Here is a 20105-nt window from a genome sequence, read left to right on the forward strand (position 1 = left end):
AGATGTTACTTGAAAGCTGCTTCTGTTAGTATTAAAATATCAGATCAGAAAATGTTTTTTTCAATTAAAAAGGAAAGTTTTGCCTCTTCAGAAAAAGGCTCAAGATAACAGTGGCTACTTATTCTTTTTCAGGCCAATAAAATCTGTCACTTCATACTATCCTCTGAGTCCATGCAGCTAGTTTATCAGCTAGGCTAGTGCTATAGGTAATCTATAAAAGGGCAGCTGAGAGATGAGAACCGTAAGCTGTACTAGTTTCAACAAAGACTGAGACAACGCTTGCCAACTTTCATGTTTCTGGCACGTGACACTACTCTACTCCTCCTGCTACCCAAATCTGTCCAAACAAGGTGAAGCTTTGTGGCCCCCTAAAGGCAATTTATCTGCTCAAGTACTGCAGATACAAGTTAGGCTTCATCGAATAGCCTAATCCTGATCTGATAAATAGAGGAGCTGAAGTTGTGTTGCTTCCAGCTGTTTGAGTTTAATACCTGTAGCTATGTAGATGACATGCGCTGAAGAGCATATCTAATAGCTGAGCTAGCTACTTCATTTACTAGGGGAGTTTTCCATCATGAGTTTGTGTATTGACTGGTCAGTGCAAACTAAGATATGCATTTTGGGTTTTATGACTCATTATTCAGAACCTCAAAAATAGCAAGAATCCCAGAAAGGAAAAAAAAAGGTAAGTAATACATATTAGTACATATTCTTAGAAACACGCATAAATAGTATATCTATACAGTGTTTTGATCTCAAACCGTCACAGTCAAGTGTTCATGCAGTATTTTATTTCTTCTGTTTCATGCCAGGCAAACATGACTATGCCAAAATTTACAGAAACTGGGAATTGAATTACAGATATCCTAGAACGCTTCAATTATTTGAAGAACCAAAAGTACTTTTACAGTCTTGTGACCACTGGGAACCTGGGTTTGAGCAATGCAGATGTATCTTAGTGGACACCGTACCATAAAGGTGCTAACCAGTCAACAGGTAGCGCAGGTCTGAGGTAGTATTGCGAAACTGTTCCAGGTAAAGCAAAAGGATAGGCATGTAACACTGGTGGAAAATAATCTTCCATCTCCCTCTCTGAATTTCCATGCTCATAGGTGGCTACATACTTACTCAACGCACCAGACTGGAAGGAAGTTGTAGAGCCCAGCCCATGGGTTCCCCTTTCTGAGTTACTATAATCAAGATTCCCTTCATCATGACCAAGTTGACCCGTTTCAAGCTGAGCTGGAGAAAAGCCAAAATCAGGCCTCAGGTGAGATGTTCCAGACAACAAGGTAGGTGTAGAGTCTTCCACAGGACCAAAACCAGAAGGTTCACCAAGCCCACCTGGAGTTGCCCTGAAGTTGGGTGGCAAGGTTTGAACTCTAGAGGTTCCCAACCTTACTGGGTCATGCATGAATGACACAGCAGGGTCATTTGGATCAGCAGGAACAGGTGGGGCACCTGGGAGGGAATCATAATGGAGGAGAGGCTGTGCCTCTATGTTATAGAACCCACCATCATTGGGATTAGGCAGGCCCCAATCTAGAGAAAAAATATCTACAGTAAGTTTAAACCAAGGAACCATGTGATTGAGATAGATAGATAGATAGATAGATAGATATTTTTTTTTTTAAAATAAGCATCTATAAGATTTATAATCTCATTAAGGTGTATTCCTACCTTTAGCAGGAAAGCCATGCACGTTCCAGCTCAAGAGTGCAATGAATGGTAACTGACTGTAGGGGGGAAAAGGGTCATAAGCACTAAAACATGAACATTTGTGAATAAGTGCATATAATTATTTACCCACACGCTACCTTACAAGAATCCAAGAACCCATTTTGCTTGTCAGCTGCATAAATAGCCTCATCTGAGTGCTGGTTAAATATGAAATGGCAAACCCTCCTTGGCCAATCCCAGAATGAGGAGGTAACAACACACAGCTGCCCATCATTGACTGCTGACTGAAAATCATAGCAGGCCAATTAACCATACCATTAACCTTTCAGATGGCATATATACTCGAGTGGTAGGGATGAACTGCTAACCATGTAGCAGAAGAAAAATGGAATTGAGGAGGAAGAGTAAATGTCATGAAAGACCAAGTCCCTCCATTGGATGTATTTGCATTTGCAAATACATCCAATGGATGTATTTGCATATTGACTTCATATTGACTTCAAATTGACGTACTACTTCTTCGCTTGCAGCACAACCCATACAAATTTAGGAATATCTATATCTAATTAATCCGCATCCACTAAAATTTACAGTTTGAGATTCTTGTGCAGGGACTTGTTTACATGTGGATTATGGTCTTTCCCCCCATCTGGTGACAAACATAAAAAGAAACACATTCACCATTTGAAATAAATGGCTGCATTATAAAGTTTATTTAATGAATCCATTATCTTGGAGCACAAAGTGTAACTTACTAAACAGAGTCATACTGGAGCCAGCTGTTTTCTCTTTAAGGTGTTTTTACTACCTGAAGTTTTAGATCAATACAACAAATCCATGTCTCTGCCAAAAATAAGAACATCACCTATAGAGATCAGAGGTGTCAGAGTCAGAGCTCACAAGTTACACCAGAAATATTTCTCTTTTGAAAGGAAAAGCTTGCACCTGAAATCATATTGACTGGACTGGATGTATGTTCTGGCATGTTTTAGCTCAGTCTGTGTAGAGTATTCAATGATGATGCTTTTTTAATTATTTAGAGCATCAAATAAAGACAACTTTACCAGCCTATTTTTTTATTATATTAGTCTCAAATCACTGTCATCACCATATTTTTAAATACCACTCAATTTTAAAATTTCATGTTCAAACAGTATGGAACATGAGTATAATATTCTTGTCCCACATTTTACAGTAACTTCCTCAAATGCAATTTAAAGATAAATATGACATTGAGATCCTTTGGGGTTTTTTCAGCTTACCATGGAAAACTACTACTAATTGAAATTAATGGGAAGCTTCTGGACAAATAAAGGATTTCGATAAACACCACAGCCACAAAGTCTAGTATTGTTAGGCCATTTTTTCCATGATGGCACCACCTGTTGTATTATAGTTGATATTTATTATATGTGCAGTTCTTGAAATTTACTGTCCATTTTTCCAGACACATGTAAGCATTAGAGTTTGTCACTACCCAACAAATGTTTGATCTTACCATTAGTGAATACTGCACATTTAGTCTACAGTGTTTTCAGCTTTCAAAGCACTGAGCAAACATTTACTTTTGCCTTCGTGTGGTTTTCGATTTGTCTTCTGTTGGTACTGCATATTTTTGGCCTTTTGGGGAACACACTGTTTATTGATGGATGGCAGTAGGTCTGAAATTGCTTTTGCAAACTGTAATTCACTTGAAGCATGTCAAAATGCCTTATCAGAAGATTTTATTCCCAAAACAAGTGTACTGTGGGGAAAAATAAAACAATACACAACATTGCTTGCCAAAAATGACTATTTTCTTTACAGAAATATTACTGAAACACCACGATCCTTTTGGTGTATGACTAACTAATCTCCTTTATTTCCTGTATCTTCCAGTTTTACCTAAATTCCACGATCCTGAACCAAATCATCATACCACACAAGCAAAAAAAAATCAAATTGAATTGCTTCTAATTTCAATTTTTTCATCATTATTTCTATGTTTTGGGAAGCATCTTCTGCCAGAGAGCACAAGATGAGTACTAAAGAAACAGAACAATGCTCAGCATGAGTAATGTGTCAGAAAACTAATCAATAAAGACTTTCATTCCATTTGGTATATTTGATCCAACTTGCATTATAGATTTCTTAACTTCACCATGAGATGGAGGAGAGGGAGGGAGGGTGGGAAAGCAGAGGAGAGGTTAATAGACGGTGGATGAAAGGTTTTCTGGTCAGGTTAAAGATCGCTCTCTCCATAGAGGGCAGTGGAGAAGGCAGTGTAGTCCAGTGCCCCGGGTGGTGCTCCATGACCAGCGTAGGGTGGCATCCTCATGATGCAATACTCTGCTTGTTCAGGGGGAAGTTCTCTCCTGAGCTCCTCTACAAGTATATAAGGCTGTGGACGTGGAAAGGTAATTGCATTTCAGATTCATACTCCCATTTTCTGTTTTAATTTGTTTCTCATCTACAAAAAAGTACATCGTAAATCAGTATGACGTGGCAAATCCCTGGAAATAATGACAGGAATAGCTTGTGCTAAAAATATCTGCCCATATGCCAGTAAGCCCCATACACACCTTATCAGCAGCCAGGATCCGGAAGGATGCCACAACCTGCTCGGCAGTGTCTGTATCAGCAGTCTCTCTGGTCATAAAGTCGATGAAAGACTGGAAGGAAACGATTCCCGTAGCATTGGAGTCTACCAGCATCATTATGCGAGCAAACTCCACCTCTCCCTGAAATAGGCGTGAATGAAGACCCATAATGACTGCATGTATGTGTGACTGTATGTGTGAAAATCAAACAATTGCAGAATTTACTAATAACACAGCTGCATCCAACTAACAGTGAAGCGCCTTACCAAGTCATATCCCATGGAGATGAGGCAGGCTCTGAAGTCATCTGTTTCCATTGCTCCATTCTTCTTCTACAAACCAGACACCAAATTTCAGAAAGTGTTGTCAGAGAAATACAGAAAAGACTGAATACCAAACGTCATAAGCATTCAATATAGCCTCAACATGAATTTTATGAGACAGGCTGCTCTGCTATAAAATAAGTTACAAAGAGGAAAACAGCTGTATATTTCAGTTTCCTCATCTTTTGGCTTTTTTTGATAAAAGTTGAAGATTTCATGATAAAAAAGCTTAAAAGCTAATATGGCACATGCACGTGCATTCACACTGAAACTGGGCGCATGGAAGTTGGAAACACAGATCCAAAGCATTCTTATCAATCACAAAAAGCTACAGCATTGTCAGTTTTGTAATGAGATTGGAATTTGTTGGGTGTATTATCCAAGCTGTTACTCCATCATGGTGAGGGGAACCAGTATGTGGCTGTACAGATGTGACTTGAATACATTTGAGACATGCTTGAGTAAGTCATCTATCATTGAAGTTTTACTATATAAAAATAATCTTAACCAAATATATATATATATGTATATATATATATATATATATACTTAGATATTTTAATACTTTCACAGCAAGATACCAGTAAAAATGTTTAATCTTCACCTTTAGTCCTGACCAACCTTCATATTAAATATAGGGGTGGGTGCAGAACATTGCACTTTGAGCTGGATGGGATTTAGCAAGTATCAGAGACAGTATTTAAAACATGGATGTAGCTTCTAGATCTGAAAAGTAAAGCCAATGAAGTTTAAACCTGCTTTCTTTTTCATGCAGGTTTACAGCCAGACTTTATGGGCACAACTGCTAGCTTCAAGTAAATAACTAAAACATAATTTGTAAATTATGGTCCCCATTAGAGTGAGGAAGGAGGATAAAACGGTATGCTCATTGGTTCATCAATCACAAGTCATTAGCTAATGAGCATGCAGTGTTGCTCAGCTTCATAGAGAGATCCAATCCTCGCTCATCACATCCCGTTACAAAATACTGAGACAGCAGTGCCAAAAACACCCAGCTTTACAGAGAGACTGCACTGACCAACATGTAAAGCTGCTGTGGCTACATCCGTGTTTTATACAGTTTATGGATGTCACAAATACCACATAAGAGTTAACACCTGGGTTTTGATGCTCATAAGCTCAAGACACATCTCTTAAAACTGGGCTACCCCCTGCTCTTCTTCTGAGCTACTGAGATTGCTTTACATCGTCCACTGGAATAGGCAGAAAATGGCTCTAGTGAAGTGAAATGGCAAAACGCTGTACCCTGTCAAAGTGGTTGAAAGACGATCTGAACTCATTCATCTGCTGCTGACTGATGCCCTTAGCATCCCGGGTCAGGATCTGGGTCTCAATCTCATTGATAGTTCGGGCGATGGTTGTGAGGAGCAGCTCCCACCCAACACGGATGTGCTGTGTTGACAGACCAGAAATGTTAACAGACTCTGGAAATCCAAGTTTATGTTGACAAACCTACTTTAAGAATCAATGTATTTTTCTATGTATATGTAGCTATAAAACTCAATTTCCAGTACCTCCATGGTGTAGTTGGTGTGTTTGTTATCAAACACAAGTGACTCCTGGATTAGCTGGTGGTCTCCCTCTAACTTGTCAATATTGGGTTTATAAGCAACTATGACATGCTCGATTTGCTTCAGCTGGGTCATCTGGTCCTCCAAGGTGCCTCCTATCTCCAGGGAGCAGCGCCCTATTTCCTGTTAGGACGGTACATGCCACGAGGTCAACTCGGACCAGTTTTGATCATAAGATGGGGCTCTTAGAGCCCCATCTTATGATCAAAACTGGTCATGAAGAGGGTTTGCTTACTGAATCTGCAAAGAGCCAATTACATGTGACTGACAGTAATTTTACTCTGTATAAGAACTATGAGGTGGGTATATACATGTGTGTATAAATATATCCTGAGTAAATTTACTTTGTATTATTCAGATATCATCATCATCAGGAATGAAACTGCTATTCTACTTGTCTAAGTACAATGAATTAGAAAATAATCCTCTTCCATTTCAGACTTTATTTGATTAATGTAGAATTTGCTTATTAAGCCTGTATACTGAACCTCCATCCTGGTCTGTATCCAGGGCCCAATCAGATTAGCCTGGGCAGCAAACTGCCGTCTCAGCCTTTCGTTGGCATGCTGGCGTGCCATCTCCTCCTGGAGGGCACTATCTCTCTGAGGAACCAGCTTTTTCACCTAGAAAACATGCACAGATACACAGAACAGATACATTATTGCTGGTTGTATAAATTACATTTTTATTAAGAGATAGTGATTTGGATTGCAAACTTACTAAGCGATTGCTGACTCCTCTGTCATAAAATATCAGTATTAGTAAACAATGATAGAGTTCTCTGATGTCCACTATCTCTATGACTACCCTTTAATATACTCTCTGAGTCTATAAATCAGTTTGAAAACTGTAGCTACCTTTTCCCACTTGTTGAGAAGCTCTTCAGTTGTGATAGTGCTGTAAGAGTTGATAAAGCTGGCCTTGATCCCATAGCTCTGTGAAATTTTCTGCACCTCATTGTGGATTCCCAAGATGGCCTGTCTCTCTGAATCTGCCTCGGGAAGAGTAGCTTTGAACTGCTCATGAGCTGCAATTAGACTCTGGAAGGGGAAGCAGGAGAGGAAAGTGTTGAAATTTTATGGAAATGTCAATTTTGTCCCAAGAGATAACATTATGTGCTGGTTTTTTTAGGGTGTGACAAATAGAAACATTGCGCACTATATAGCATTTTTGTTTTTTCAACACAACATTATATATTATAAAACCCAATCACGAGGAATCCATTAAATGGGCTTATATGAAAAACTGTAAAATTACACTGTGATCACATTATAAGCACTTAATGTCAAAGGCTGCTCTCCTCAGAATATAGTAAACTTACCTGAACCTCTTCAATAGTATGTACTATAAACATGTCCTGCAGATCCTCCATCGCTCCTTCCATCCAATTGTTGAAAGGAGCAGACCTCTTAGCAAATTCTAGGAACAACTGATCAATGGTTTCCAGCAGTTTCTCTGTGCGCTGAGAGGATTACAAAACATAACAGACATGTTTTATAAATGTTGAAATCCTAAAATTGTCACAATATCTAATCACAGCTCAGCGTTACGCTTTAGCATGACTTAAACACCCTCTCACCTGTTTTGAGAATGATGGCAGTGTGCATAACTTTCTTTGACTTGTTAACCCCAGCTCCCAAGTCTGGCTTGGTTGTTCCTGACAGAGTCCCTCCCCTCAATGGGAGATAGTTGGAAGTAGAAGATGGAGATAAACAGCCCCCTGTTCCTGTCATTCAGACTTAATCCTTGGCCCTTTTCCCAGGCCCTCACACATTTGTGGGTCTGGAATGGCCAGTATGGCTCAGAGGAAGTGGCTAGTGGGCTTTTAGCCAGTTGCTTTCTGGATATGACATCTACATCCATATCTCTTTTATCCCCTCTACCCTTCTATTTTACCTTTCTATGTGGGGCAGGGATTTTAGAGGGGATCCAGTTATCTGTCCCCTTCAATCACTTGTCTCTTCAACACTCACATCAGTGACAGACATCTAAAATGCTTTGACTAAAATTTTAATTGAGCTGGCGTTTGATGGTAGTTCAATGCGTAGAACATTAGCACACTCTTGTGGGGACTTAATATATACAAAGAACTTGAGAACTTTTAAGATCTCTACAGCTATAATGGATTAATACCTAAAGCCTTTGCCATAAATCCCCTTCAGTCATACACTCACAAGTGAAATTTTGTTCTTACCTCCAGTGCCTCTCTCCTCTTCTGAGTCAGCGTTCCCAGCTTGTCCCATAAGTCACAGATGCTTTGGCAGCGCTGGTTAACAGCAGCAACATCATGGTAGTCCAACTCACTAGGAAAAGAAAAATAAACCTGTTGTGCCATTTTTACTTCTGGAAAACAGAGCCCCATCCACCCACCAGCACTGGTTAGAGTTGTGGTATACAGAATATATAGTATGATATAGAGATATGTAAATCCTACTGCATGAGAAAACTGTATTAAGTTGAGGTAAAACAACAAAGAAAAGAAAATTTGAGAGCAAATAGCTATAATAAATAATAATGAGGACTGCAAGATGACTTTAAATTAAAGTTTAACACATGAAAAAACAGAACATATTCAGCTCAGTCTTGGAAGAAAAAAGGGCTCTTGGCTTTGAACTTCAGAGCGTTTAAAACTGCTTGAATTAGTATTCAGGTTTAGGCACTCATTTACAGAAAATGCACCACCAAAATCATCACAGTGTTGAGACTCTGTCACTGCTTTCCCTGGATGAGCATCTGAAGCTGCACTTTTAGGTGAAAGTATAAGTGACCTCAAAGGAAAACAGTGAACAGGGTTCATGTAGCATTTTATTGAGATGTCATTCAATGGAAAAGGTCAAAATACACCATACGGTAAACTACAGGAATAAGAGTTGCCTTAACCCCAGACCGCTTCAAGCTATTTGAAAAAAACAAAAATTAAAAATGCTTTTTGTCTTTGGTAGAGTCTTGTGTGCAGTGGAGGTCCACTGGTAACCTGTGTCCCAGTGGGGGTGGCTGAAGATGGCTGGGAGATGGTATCTCTCACGGCAGACATTATTCTGATGAACTCTGCTAGCCTCGTGTTCAGCATGTAAATGTGGCACTGTGTAATGAAGAAGCTGACGAATCACAAAGAGGTAGTGCGGCTTTGCGCCAAATGGTGTCTCATGGTATTGTGAAGCTTCCCCAGCTGAGGCATAATGGTTGGCATGTGGATATACATATGGAGGCACTGGCAGAAAGCCTTGGTCTTTGTTTCTCTGTCTTCACCTAGATGGTCATAGATAGCTGCATAGCAACTCAACTCACCAGGTTGGTAAAAGGTTCAAAAGAGAGATGTAGTACAAAATCAAGCTCACAGGTTTCCCACCCTTACTGTGCTCAAAATTTCCTTCATCACCTGCATGAAATAGAGGTGAAGGAAAGCATATAACTGGGCTAGGTTGAGTTGCTCCAGAGACTGAGTAGGTTCCAGTAAATCATTACACAGAATTAGCTTCAGGTATAGAATTTACTTCTGAACTCGCTGGATTATGCAAAAATGAGACAGCTGTATCATTTGTGTCAGTAGGTGGAGGAGAGAGTGAGCCAAAGAGAAGGACAGCATGCACCTCTGTGTTAGAGACCACATCCTTAACAGGATCAGTCTCTTTCCAGCCTAGGAGGAAATAATATTTAAGGTATGTGTTCACATAATAACTTTGAAAATATGACTGCATCCCAGCGCATTCTTAAGTGGTTAACAGTTAATTCACATGCATTTGAGATGCATGAACCATAGCTTATTTTCTGTGTGAGAGGACAGCAGTGACCTCTATTGCTTGTCACCCATAATTTAACCCAGTAATCACCGGTGGGTTGTACTGGGTCTAAAGCCAAAAAACAATGCATGTGCATTTGTGCATGAAGTGTGCATGAAAGAAAAAACAAGATTAATTTCATTGACTTTACTATTATTTCTCCTGTCCTGGATTTCGGTGATACGTGACTGCATACATCTGCTGTTGGGAGTGCATACTTTAGTTCCTGTGCAATGGCAGCAATCTGCTCCACTCTGTCCTGGTGGGCTGCCAAGTCACTCTCAAAGGCCTCGTGTTTTCGAAGCAGTGCTCTGATTTCTGTCAGTGTGGCTGTTTCGTAGTCCTTCTGGGAAAGGAACAGCTCTTTACCTGAATGTCACATATGAAAAAGGAATATTGAGATAAATATAAGGTTCTACTAAAAACAGTCCTTATCTGGTCATTGCAGATGCAGAAATTAACCTTCAATAACATTTCATTATGAGGAAACCTAAACAGTAAAATGCACTCTATATAAAGTGCTTGGCCAAGATAAACACGTGGACCTATAGACACATCAACAGCAATCAAAAAAGGTAAATACACAAACTACAACTGACCGCTGGCCCAGTTCTCATGATTAGTTGCTTTTTGGCGAAACTTTTCTGCAAGGTGGTCCACCCTCTCAAGCCTACGGATCTCTGTAAGAAGCCATTCCTCGTACCCTTTCTCTGCCTGCTCCAGACCCTGCCATGCACTGGCTATGTCCTGTCAACACAATGCAATCTTTAGTGTCTGAACCACAACAGAACTGATCACAAGACTCAATCATGAATGAATGAATATGAAGTTGTGACTTACAGATACCATCTTCCCCTCAGAGGGCATAAAGGCAGGCCGGTTGCTGATGCGCAACTTGGTCTGAAGGGTGTTGAAGTTAATTTCCAGCTGGCACTTCTCCTGCACTTTCGGGGGCTTGTGCTGGCGTCTGTAGTCCCTGAAGTCCTCCAGCTTCCGTTGCATCTCTGCCATGGTCTTCTCTGGGGTCCGATTCTCCAGCCAGGGAGTGGTGCGGCGGATCCACTCCAGCAGCTGGAAAACACAAGGACAACATGGGAATAAGTGGAGTGGCAAGAGAGTGGTGATAAATAATTGATTTTTCCAGCAGATGGATCTCAGTTTGTAACATCAGTGAGATATTTGAGTAGAGAGAGAAAATTTTGTTTTTGAACTTTTAATTTGAACAGCCCATAATAAACAGAGGACAAACAAAAATGTACTAATACTGTACCTTAATCACTGTTATCCAAAAAGCACATCACTTTGAAAAATCTTTCATGACACAAAGTGCCATCATTATATTTAAACTTTACCTCACTGGCCAGTCTCTCATATTCCTCCATCAGTTTCTCATTCTCTTGGTTTACTCCAAGCACCTTACAGATCCTGTTGGCAGCCGTCTCCGCCTGAGAGCACGGGGACAATAATAATGTAATTAGATCAGAGAACTAAGATGGCAAGGATTTTTAATCAGTGTGCTGTGTCTAAATCACACTGAGTATATATTTTATTTTTTCGATATTCTCAGAATAACATGGTGCTATTGAAAAAAAGACAGACAAAACTACCTGCTCAGCTCCAGCAAAAGCATGGTAAAAGCAGGACACATAGGTCATGATGGCTCTCTCATCGGGCTTGGGGGTGTTGATGATATCTGTGGCATGAAGAGGGATGAAAAGTCAAGGTGGCAGAAATAATTTAAAGGAAAGTACAGCTACATTGGATAATAGAAGGAGATATTTTTATGGTTTTCACTTCCGTGCAGACATAACAAAAATGCAGTTAGATATGAAGATAATTATATGTGACAGAAATCTATGTGGTTGATATTTGGGCCCCTGTGAAGGAGATTCATCCAAAACAATAGATATACATTGTTAGCACCCATTACCATAAACAGGACACAAAAAACTCATATTTTTCCACTACATAAAATATTACCCTCTGCATCCAGCATTTTTGGAATGTCCAGGTGTTTTTCTGCTATGTCAAAAGCCAGGTTCAAGTTCCCCAGAGGATCATCCTAAATAAGAACACAGAACATCACTGTACACCAGTGCCACACTTACAACACCACTGAAATCTATGCAATCAAGGCACAAAACACGTGATGGTCATATAATCTACATGCACATTTACTAGCCCTCAACTAGATCTTTGCAAAACCTTAGAAATTACATCTCTTAGTTTCCAAAGGACTTTAATACCAGTTTAATTCTTTATTTGTTGATTAGATCACATTCACAGGAAAGGTCAGTTATTTCTCAAATAAATACCATTTATTTATCTCCATCTGCCCTTTATTATGAATATGATTGATTTTTTTTCTTTGTTTGATTAAGGAATTGCTGTTTTAGTCTGTTGCATAAGAGATGATGAAAGGGGAAGCATTTAATAATCTATAACCAGCAGATGTTTATTACTCTCTATACCTCTTCTTATTTTTTAATGGAATTGTTTTAAAGAAATGCATTCCTCCTTTTTCATACAAGTTACTGTGACAGGAAAATACAAGTGTTTGACAGGACAGGAGTTGTGCCTTGAGCCAAAAGCTGACAGTGAACCCCTCTGCTGCTGATGGGGCTGTCACTAAGAGTGCAAAGGGGTAAAGGGATCATACTATCATGCTGTTGTCCCTATCACTGTACCGCTGTTCCTCAAAGGTAGAGGGTAGGGGTGGTGCACAACATGACAGGGCCAGCTGCTCACATATCCAGTACAAGAAAGATAGATAGATGGATTGGGTGGTAAACTGATGGCATAGAGGAATGGAAATAAGGATACCTCGAGCCTTCTGTGTGTGTGTCTGTGTATGTGTCCCTGACAAGAGCTGTCTCAACAGGCTTAACAAACTCGCTCACCTGGAGCCAGATTCAAAGGTTGCCTGATGCACAATGCAACTGTCTCCAAGCAGCATGAGCAGAACTGAAGTTCAGGTGTGACTGAGTGTGTGAATATGGATCTCAAAGACACAAAAAGTGTGAATAAAAGGCTGTAGCAAGAAATAGTGTACTGAAGTATATTACTAGCCAGCATGGTTTGTTTACATTGTCCATTTGAATCATTGTATATACTTTCATTATTTTCTAATAAAAGTATCACCGTCCTTGCGGCGATTAATAAGTATCACCGTGATGTTATGAGTGTAATGCGTATAGACGTCTTCCTGACTTTTATGTGCACCGGTGGCCTCTAAATGGGGAATACGACGTGACAGCATGGACAATGGCAGAGGTAAAGCTAAGCCTGCGCTCTGCAGGGACTAAGCTCATGTTTCTGTGACTATTCAGGGTTGACTCCAAGTCAGGCCAGTCAGCTGTGTGTAGAAAAGTGAGTGCCTCTGATCACAAAATGAATGAAATGTCACTCTTCATATCCTTCCAAGGTGGTTCCCCTGCTATATATTTACAGTAACAGGGAACATATGGCCCGAGCAAACTAAATGTTCTGATGTGAGGTCAGCTATGCTGGCTGTGATTTTTTTAAGGCTTAAAAAGGGAAGAAAAACATATTTTTATGAACTCACACCTGGCAGTTAAAGCATGACACCTCAAATAGTCCTATAGCAGCCTTGCCCTTTCCATCTGGCTAACACAGCACCTTCTTCCAAGAGAGAAAAGTTTACTTGTGTATTATCGCTACTTGGCGAATAAGGGAGGGCTGTGAGCTGTGCTCTCTAGCCCTCTGCAAACACGCAGCAAATAAGCAGCTCACCGAGGCCCTCACCTGAATCCTGGACATCCACTAAACCAGAACATTTAACTGAGACATACATTTTTGACCTAAAATGCTTCACACTGATACTCTAGTCATTAAGTAGGTTTCAAATGCAGAGAAAAGTCAAGACTCTTCAGAGTGTAGAGAGGCCATATATTTCCACCATGTGGTAACCCCTTGTTAACAAGGGAGCCTTTTAGATCTAATCTGGTAATGGGCGCAGCGGGTTGCACAAAAACACAGCAATAAAATTGAAATAAAAGTTGCAGTTTTCATGCTAATTATGATGAAATTGTGTGCTAAGTAAACTGATTTGCTTAAGCATAATGAAGCATGAGGCGATACTAAATGAGTGCACTCACAATGGAGAGAGAAACACATTCATAAATTAAAGCCGGATTATAACCATTAGCCAAATAACACATTAATAACACAACACAGCGGACTTCCTGCAAACACCTTACATCACATTAAATCACTGACATGTAGATCTTGTCCTTTGAAATGCCACACATTTCTAAGAATATCCAAAAGAGACACAACACAACACCCCAGGATCGTTAAAACACAAATTAGTTTGTCAAACAGATGACCACTGCAAGCGAGTTATTAGCAGAGTAAAGAGATCAATTGTGTAATCTTCTAGTAGTAGATAAAGACTTCTTTTCCACAAAGCGGACAAAACTGTGCTTCTTATGTTTGTGGAAATCAAAGTGTTATTGTGCAAGCTTGAAACACAGCAAGCGAAACCACACAACACCTTGTTGAGCTTAGAGTAGTCGAGGAGGTCGGGTCTGTGTCTGTGAATCAGGGCGCAGAAGGCCAGGCCATCCTTCCAGCTTCACCAGTCAATACAGAGAATAAACATGTCAGGTCATAAGGATGAAATTTCTCGAGTCCAGCTCCGATATTCACCATTAAAGCACTTGGTGGTAACATTTCCCTGATGCTACCCTCTATCCTCCTTTTTATATTTTGTATTACTAAAGTCATCTACAGAAGAACTTAGTATTGATATCATGCTATTAGATGAACCTATTGACCTAACAACCACTACATTATGTTATAATAGATTATAGACACCTGGTTACAAGATCTAAATTCAGTGGTCACAATACAGTGTGTCATACTCACCTGACATGGAAGTTTTGGACATTAACATTCCTGTAGGGGGCAGTCTTTCTTTGACACCACAGTAGAAGCCCTTCCTTGGCAGATGTTTCTGAGGAGAACATGTATTTGCCATTTAAACGTGTGGTCAGCTTTCTCATTTGGCACATACTACACAAGCATTCTGTGCACTGATATATCATACAACTTGTTTTTGTGACAAGTGAACTCCATAACAATGTTTTCATTTCGTTTGCAGGGTTTTTTGTGCACATATATATATTATTACCCACCAAAGTAAAGTCAACAGAATTATGATGGAATTTTTAGCATTTTTTAAGTGATGTTTAATTTACTCGAACATAAAATGCACTTTTATTTATAAACTGGCCAAAAACAAGCAGGAAGGATGCTGGTTTTTATTTAATAAAGTAATCCAGTCTGTTGTGTCTATCTATATGTGTGGATTAATTGTGCTTATTTGCATAGTCAGATGCGAAAATGCCCATTTTACAGGAAAGGTCCTGGTATGTTGTCACGTAGCTTGAAGCACCTATATGTTCCTGGACTGTGTGTGCTAATCTCACCTTCCACAGATATGTCCTGAATGGCAAAGCGGAGGATTATAGTCCAAATCATTCCAAGAGTCATCTTTACATTCCCATCCACAATCTCTGAAACAAAAAAAGTGCTATATTTAGTCTCCAGCAGATTATTTCATAAGGTAAAAATTCCTGGTTCCAACTCTTGCATCCCTAAATGGTTACGTTATATTCATACACAGGACGTGCACAGGTACCTTCGGCTCCTATTGAAACCAGTTTGACTCCTTTACTTGTGATGAAGTCCAAAGCTTTGTTAACATTTGCGATCTTATGAAACCGCATCTTCCCTCTATCTGGCTTGGGTAGCCTCTCTCCTGCAAACACAATATGGTGTGCATATAACCTCAGCTAATAAGACACAGAAAGAAAGCTGACTGAAACACTAAAAAAAAGGCAAGAAAATGAAAACTCTCTTTAGTGCTCCAACCTGAGATAACTTCCAGCAGCAGCATGAGTTTGAGTCCATTCCTGAAGTCCTCCTCAATGTTTTCAATTTGAACACCAGCTTTCCTCAGGTGGGAGTTACACCAAGCTGTGAAGGTCTAACAGAAAAAGGATTCCCAGCTCAATAAAAATTGGATTTGACTCAAAAACGAAAAGAAATTTACAGCAGTCAGTTAAGTTTTCTTCACTTTTGGGGGCATTTTTGTTTAACTGGCAGTTATACTCACTTCTAAAAATTTATATCACTTTTTTAGTGGATTAAACTACAAGCTATTCCTCTTTACAGTAAACCTAAACAAACTGGGATCTTCACTTAGGACTATAACCAAGTCGATTGTCCATTAGTTAAACATTAGTGTTAAGTTTCAACATTTCCTACAATGGTTCCATAGCTAACACCTATCAGAACAAATGTACTCCATGTTTGGTACTCAAATACTGTAAATCAAGTTAAGACAGGCTCATTGTCTTTTGCCTATTTTTATAAAGCCTCTATCAATAGCTAGCAGCAGAGTTCATGGACACTGAGCACTGTAAGGATGAAAGCTGGGAGCCGACCACAGAGCACATTCCAGCTGATATAAGGTGATAAATTTAGACTGCTCTGCCGTGCCTCATGATAAAAGACGGGGAAGAAGAACGTCAACATGAGCGAAAATGTCACGTGGACGAGGGACAAGTTTTCCCCTCACGTCACTTTCTGTCACTATTTTGCCACTTCGAATATGACACGTTGATATGTTACAGCTGCATGGAGATAGCTCTATCACAGTACACGTGTGCCGTTCTTCCAGAGCACAGGCATTGCCGATGAAGTGTGGAGACAAGCCAGGAGTGAATGAATGATGGGCACATTAAAAATTCTCATTTAGAATAATTTGAAAGATATGCCACAAGGATGAGTAATGGATCTGGATGTTGTAAATATTACCCTCTGCCACACAGAAAATATAAACATTTCAACAGCTCACTATCATTAGATAGAAATCAAGTTTCAATTTGGGCTGCCCAACTATGGCAAAAGAAAAAAAAATCATTATTTATGTTGGTCAGCACTGATATCATGATCATTTAAACTCGGTTATTCGTAGACCTTGGAAAATTAAACTTTTAAAAAGTGAAGAAAATTGTCCTTTAAGTGACTGAATGTCCTTGAACTTTAATTACAATTCAGCACTCTAAATAAAGAAATAAATCCAAATTGAAAGAAATCTGCCACAGTCTGGCAGAGAATGAGTTCAGGCTTTTATGGAGGGGCAGAAATGAAGGACAAGCATGTTTTGAAAGGCAATGTGGGAGCAGTATTGCAAAATGATGCGCCACAATAAGAGTTTCATCTTGTTTTTTCTTCCCCAATAATTATTGGTAGACAAAATTGTACTAAATATTTACACTTTTGCCCATCCCTAGTTTCTATGTTTAGATGTATGAATCAATGAACTAATCAACTACATGATAAAAATTGTACAAAAACAACGAGCTGTAATGTGATATTTGCTATTGATATATGCTACACTTGATGATAACATGTTTCAATTTTACCTTTCATCTCCATTAACAGGAGTAAAGAATGAAAGCATTTACTGATTTTATTAAAAATGAATAGTTTTCAGTGAAAAGATAAACTGGGTTGACTTTTGGACTTTTTCCTTTGAGCTTCATTTCCTTTTAAGAAAAATTGTGATTTTAGCCCATGAGAGGAAAAGATCACAGCTGATGTCTATCTAAAAAGAAGCACAGAAGAACATTTTAAATGAGCTAATTTTACATTTTTGTGACTTCACTTGCATACTTTCTAGATTTATATGTGAATGAATAAATAAATACTCTAGAGTGACATGGGGAAAATATTTTAGGACTTTCCAGCACTGATCCACGGACAACCTTGTACCCAGGAGGACTGCATATGCATGCCCAGCCAGCCACTCAGCTTCTCGCCCCGCAGGTGCCGGAGCAAAATCAGAATATTACAGGCATTAGAGTAAAGGCCATCCCCATTCCACACTGAGTGAGTCCCTCGGGTGTGTGTGTGTGACAATGAGCCGCTGCCTTCCTTGTTAAAAAAACTTTGTCTGCTGGTCCTCCAAATCTGGCTCTGCCACTAGTCGCAGAACCCTACTTTCCAAGCATCCCCGCCCTCTACTGCCCGGTGACGATTAAAGCTAAAAATATTTATGAATCACATCCAGTGAGGACCGACCCTGTCACTGAACTGACGGATGCCTTTGGGGGCTCACTAGGTCAGAGGCTGGCAGGCTGAGACCTGGAGGATGGAAAATAAAAGCGAACTGGATGCTTAACATTTTGGAAAGACCTAGCCACATCAGCGGATCATGGATGACTATTTTCACTTGGTTTAACTTAGATGAAGGATATTCACTATGTGTCAGTAACATTTCATCACTTTCGCTCAATGAAACCGAGCACCCTGGCTGTGCCTACTCTGCTCTGTCATCAATCTCTTTGATGAACCCATATGAATTAGGTAATAGATTAAAGAAGGGCTCCATATAAGCAATAATATATAGCAACCACAACTAGAATTAAAATAAGGTAATTGCACAATGGTATAGGAGATAATATTTTGGAAAAAATGACAATAGATATCAGTAATAGAGCAATTTTCTTCCATTTTCAACAAATAGAAGCTGCAGCACAGTGTGGGTGCTAATATTGAGCGTCAAACTGGGGCACAAAGGAACAGAAAAAACCTCAAACCACCCTCCAGTGACCACTTATCAACTCAAAATTAGATAAAGAATGGAAAAAATAGCTGTGTATATGGACTGTGGTGTTGCTGCCTGGTGTTGCCAAAAATACAGTTTTATCATCCCTGCGCAGGCCACAGGAGGTTATGAAGGGCACGGAGGAGCTGATGGACTCCAGTTGTGCAAAGAGCTGCAGTATAAGGTCCCAGCCAATTTTTAAAGCCCTAAAACCAACTGACGGTGTTGGGGGCCGAGGCTATATCGAGTCGAGTTGGTGCTGGTACAATTTTTCTACGTGGTTTATATAAACAAAAGAATTCCGCACCAAGGACACTGGATTAACCCTACTAATGCCTTTTGGTCCCGAGGTTAAAATTAGATGGAGCGTCCATTCTAATCCCAAGAGCGTCATCATGTGTTAGAAGCATCTGTTGACAGCTCGCATTCCTCGCGTATCAGTGGAGAGGCAGCAGTCTGGAGAGCCGCTGGAAGGTACAGCTATTGTTAGCTGGTACCCACCACCGCATCCGTCCCTCACGCCTCACGCACTGGACCCTATCTGCGTCAGGTCTGCGGCACTTAGCGAGGACCACACCGGAGGTTAACCAATGCCACCTTTAAAAATAAAACTAAACGTTACGTTTACCAGAGGTGGGTGAAGTAACCCCAACGGCCACTGACTTCTTAAGGCAAAATTCAAGCTACTAAGCCATCTTCTAGTTGTGGTTGTATAACTTGTGTACCTCTATAACTTGCTCCCGACCTCACTGAACTATATTTTGGGTAATGTCTATCAGTGTCAAGAATAACAGCTACCCTATGCCAACATCCAAGAACAAACTGTCCAGTAAAGAGATCGAAATACGTCAGCAGCGTGACTTGTCGCGATGAACCCGCTGAACTGATTTTATTTTGACAAGGTTAACCGGAAGTTTATCTCCCCGACTCGGCGTGCTTAACGTCTCTCAAGACTTTTTTTTTTTACTGTTAGCCCAAAGTTATGAACTGTGCTACTGTGTACATATTTAAAATATATATTTTTACATAGAAATATAAAAAAAAATTACCATAAAATCTAAAGTTACACAATTCTGAGTAAGAAAAGACCAAGCTGTTTAATTTCTCTCTAAAATAATATTAGCTAACTCTCGAAAGTTTTAGACTTTTTTCAGAAACAGACGGTTTTTTACGTACTTTCCTCTGTTGTTGTTCCCAGGCAGGGTCTAGTAACATGTCCCTGTCCCACTCTTCCTCCTGTATCATATACTCATCCTCGTAGCCGTTATCATAGTGCACCGTGGTCTCCACCTGGGTCATCATTTTGCCGATATTTTCTTTCTTTTTCTTTACGTCGAAACTCAAATGTTTTCCTTGAGACTATAGATTTAGGTCTAACTGCCGAGCACAGGAAAAAAAAAGTTCCTCTTTTCACAGAGCTGCTCCTTCGTTTGTCTCACTCTCTCACGCTTGCCCTTGTCCTCCCGACCTGACAGATGACTGGCCCTGGTTGCCACAGATGAACAACAGAC

At 39.9% G+C, this 20105-nt stretch overlaps 2 protein-coding genes across 5 annotated transcripts; both read right to left on the reverse strand.

Moving 5' to 3' along the window:
• Positions 1-565: 565 nt before the first annotated feature.
• Positions 566-1890, reverse strand: LOC120714967. 3 transcript variants are annotated; one of them, XM_040001657.1, is made up of 4 exons: positions 1818-1890; positions 1681-1736; positions 1345-1542; positions 566-1242 (listed from the first exon to the last, which is right to left on the reverse strand). In XM_040001657.1, exons 1-4 carry the CDS (start codon positions 1868-1870, stop codon positions 956-958), a joined length of 594 nt encoding a protein of 197 aa, XP_039857591.1. In that variant the 5' UTR covers positions 1871-1890; the 3' UTR covers positions 566-955. The 3 variants fall into 3 exon arrangements, with proteins under 3 accessions (XP_039857591.1, XP_039857590.1, XP_039857589.1); XM_040001656.1 differs by having other exon boundaries at positions 566-1026; positions 1129-1542; positions 1818-1889; XM_040001655.1 differs by having other exon boundaries at positions 566-1542; positions 1818-1888.
• A 480-nt stretch (positions 1891-2370) lies between these two features.
• Positions 2371-20100, reverse strand: actn2b (actinin, alpha 2b). Of its 2 annotated transcripts, XM_040001652.1 has the most exons (21): positions 19771-20100; positions 15852-15966; positions 15619-15738; positions 15407-15493; positions 14844-14931; positions 14470-14548; positions 11934-12015; positions 11561-11646; positions 11306-11398; positions 10794-11024; positions 10553-10700; positions 10172-10322; positions 8369-8477; positions 7496-7636; positions 7032-7214; positions 6663-6797; positions 6118-6297; positions 5849-5995; positions 4526-4591; positions 4242-4400; positions 2371-4060 (listed from the first exon to the last, which is right to left on the reverse strand). In XM_040001652.1, exons 1-21 carry the CDS (start codon positions 19894-19896, stop codon positions 3902-3904), a joined length of 2685 nt encoding a protein of 894 aa, XP_039857586.1. In that variant the 5' UTR covers positions 19897-20100; the 3' UTR covers positions 2371-3901. The 2 variants fall into 2 exon arrangements, with proteins under 2 accessions (XP_039857586.1, XP_039857588.1); XM_040001654.1 differs by lacking the exons at positions 14470-14548; positions 15407-15493; positions 15619-15738; positions 15852-15966; positions 19771-20100 and having other exon boundaries at positions 14844-14928.
• Positions 20101-20105: the final 5 nt, after the last annotated feature.

Source organism: Simochromis diagramma, unplaced genomic scaffold (genome assembly GCF_900408965.1).
Source record: "Simochromis diagramma unplaced genomic scaffold, fSimDia1.1 OVJJ01000421.1, whole genome shotgun sequence".
In the NCBI taxonomy this organism is placed as follows: domain Eukaryota; kingdom Metazoa; phylum Chordata; class Actinopteri; order Cichliformes; family Cichlidae; genus Simochromis; species Simochromis diagramma.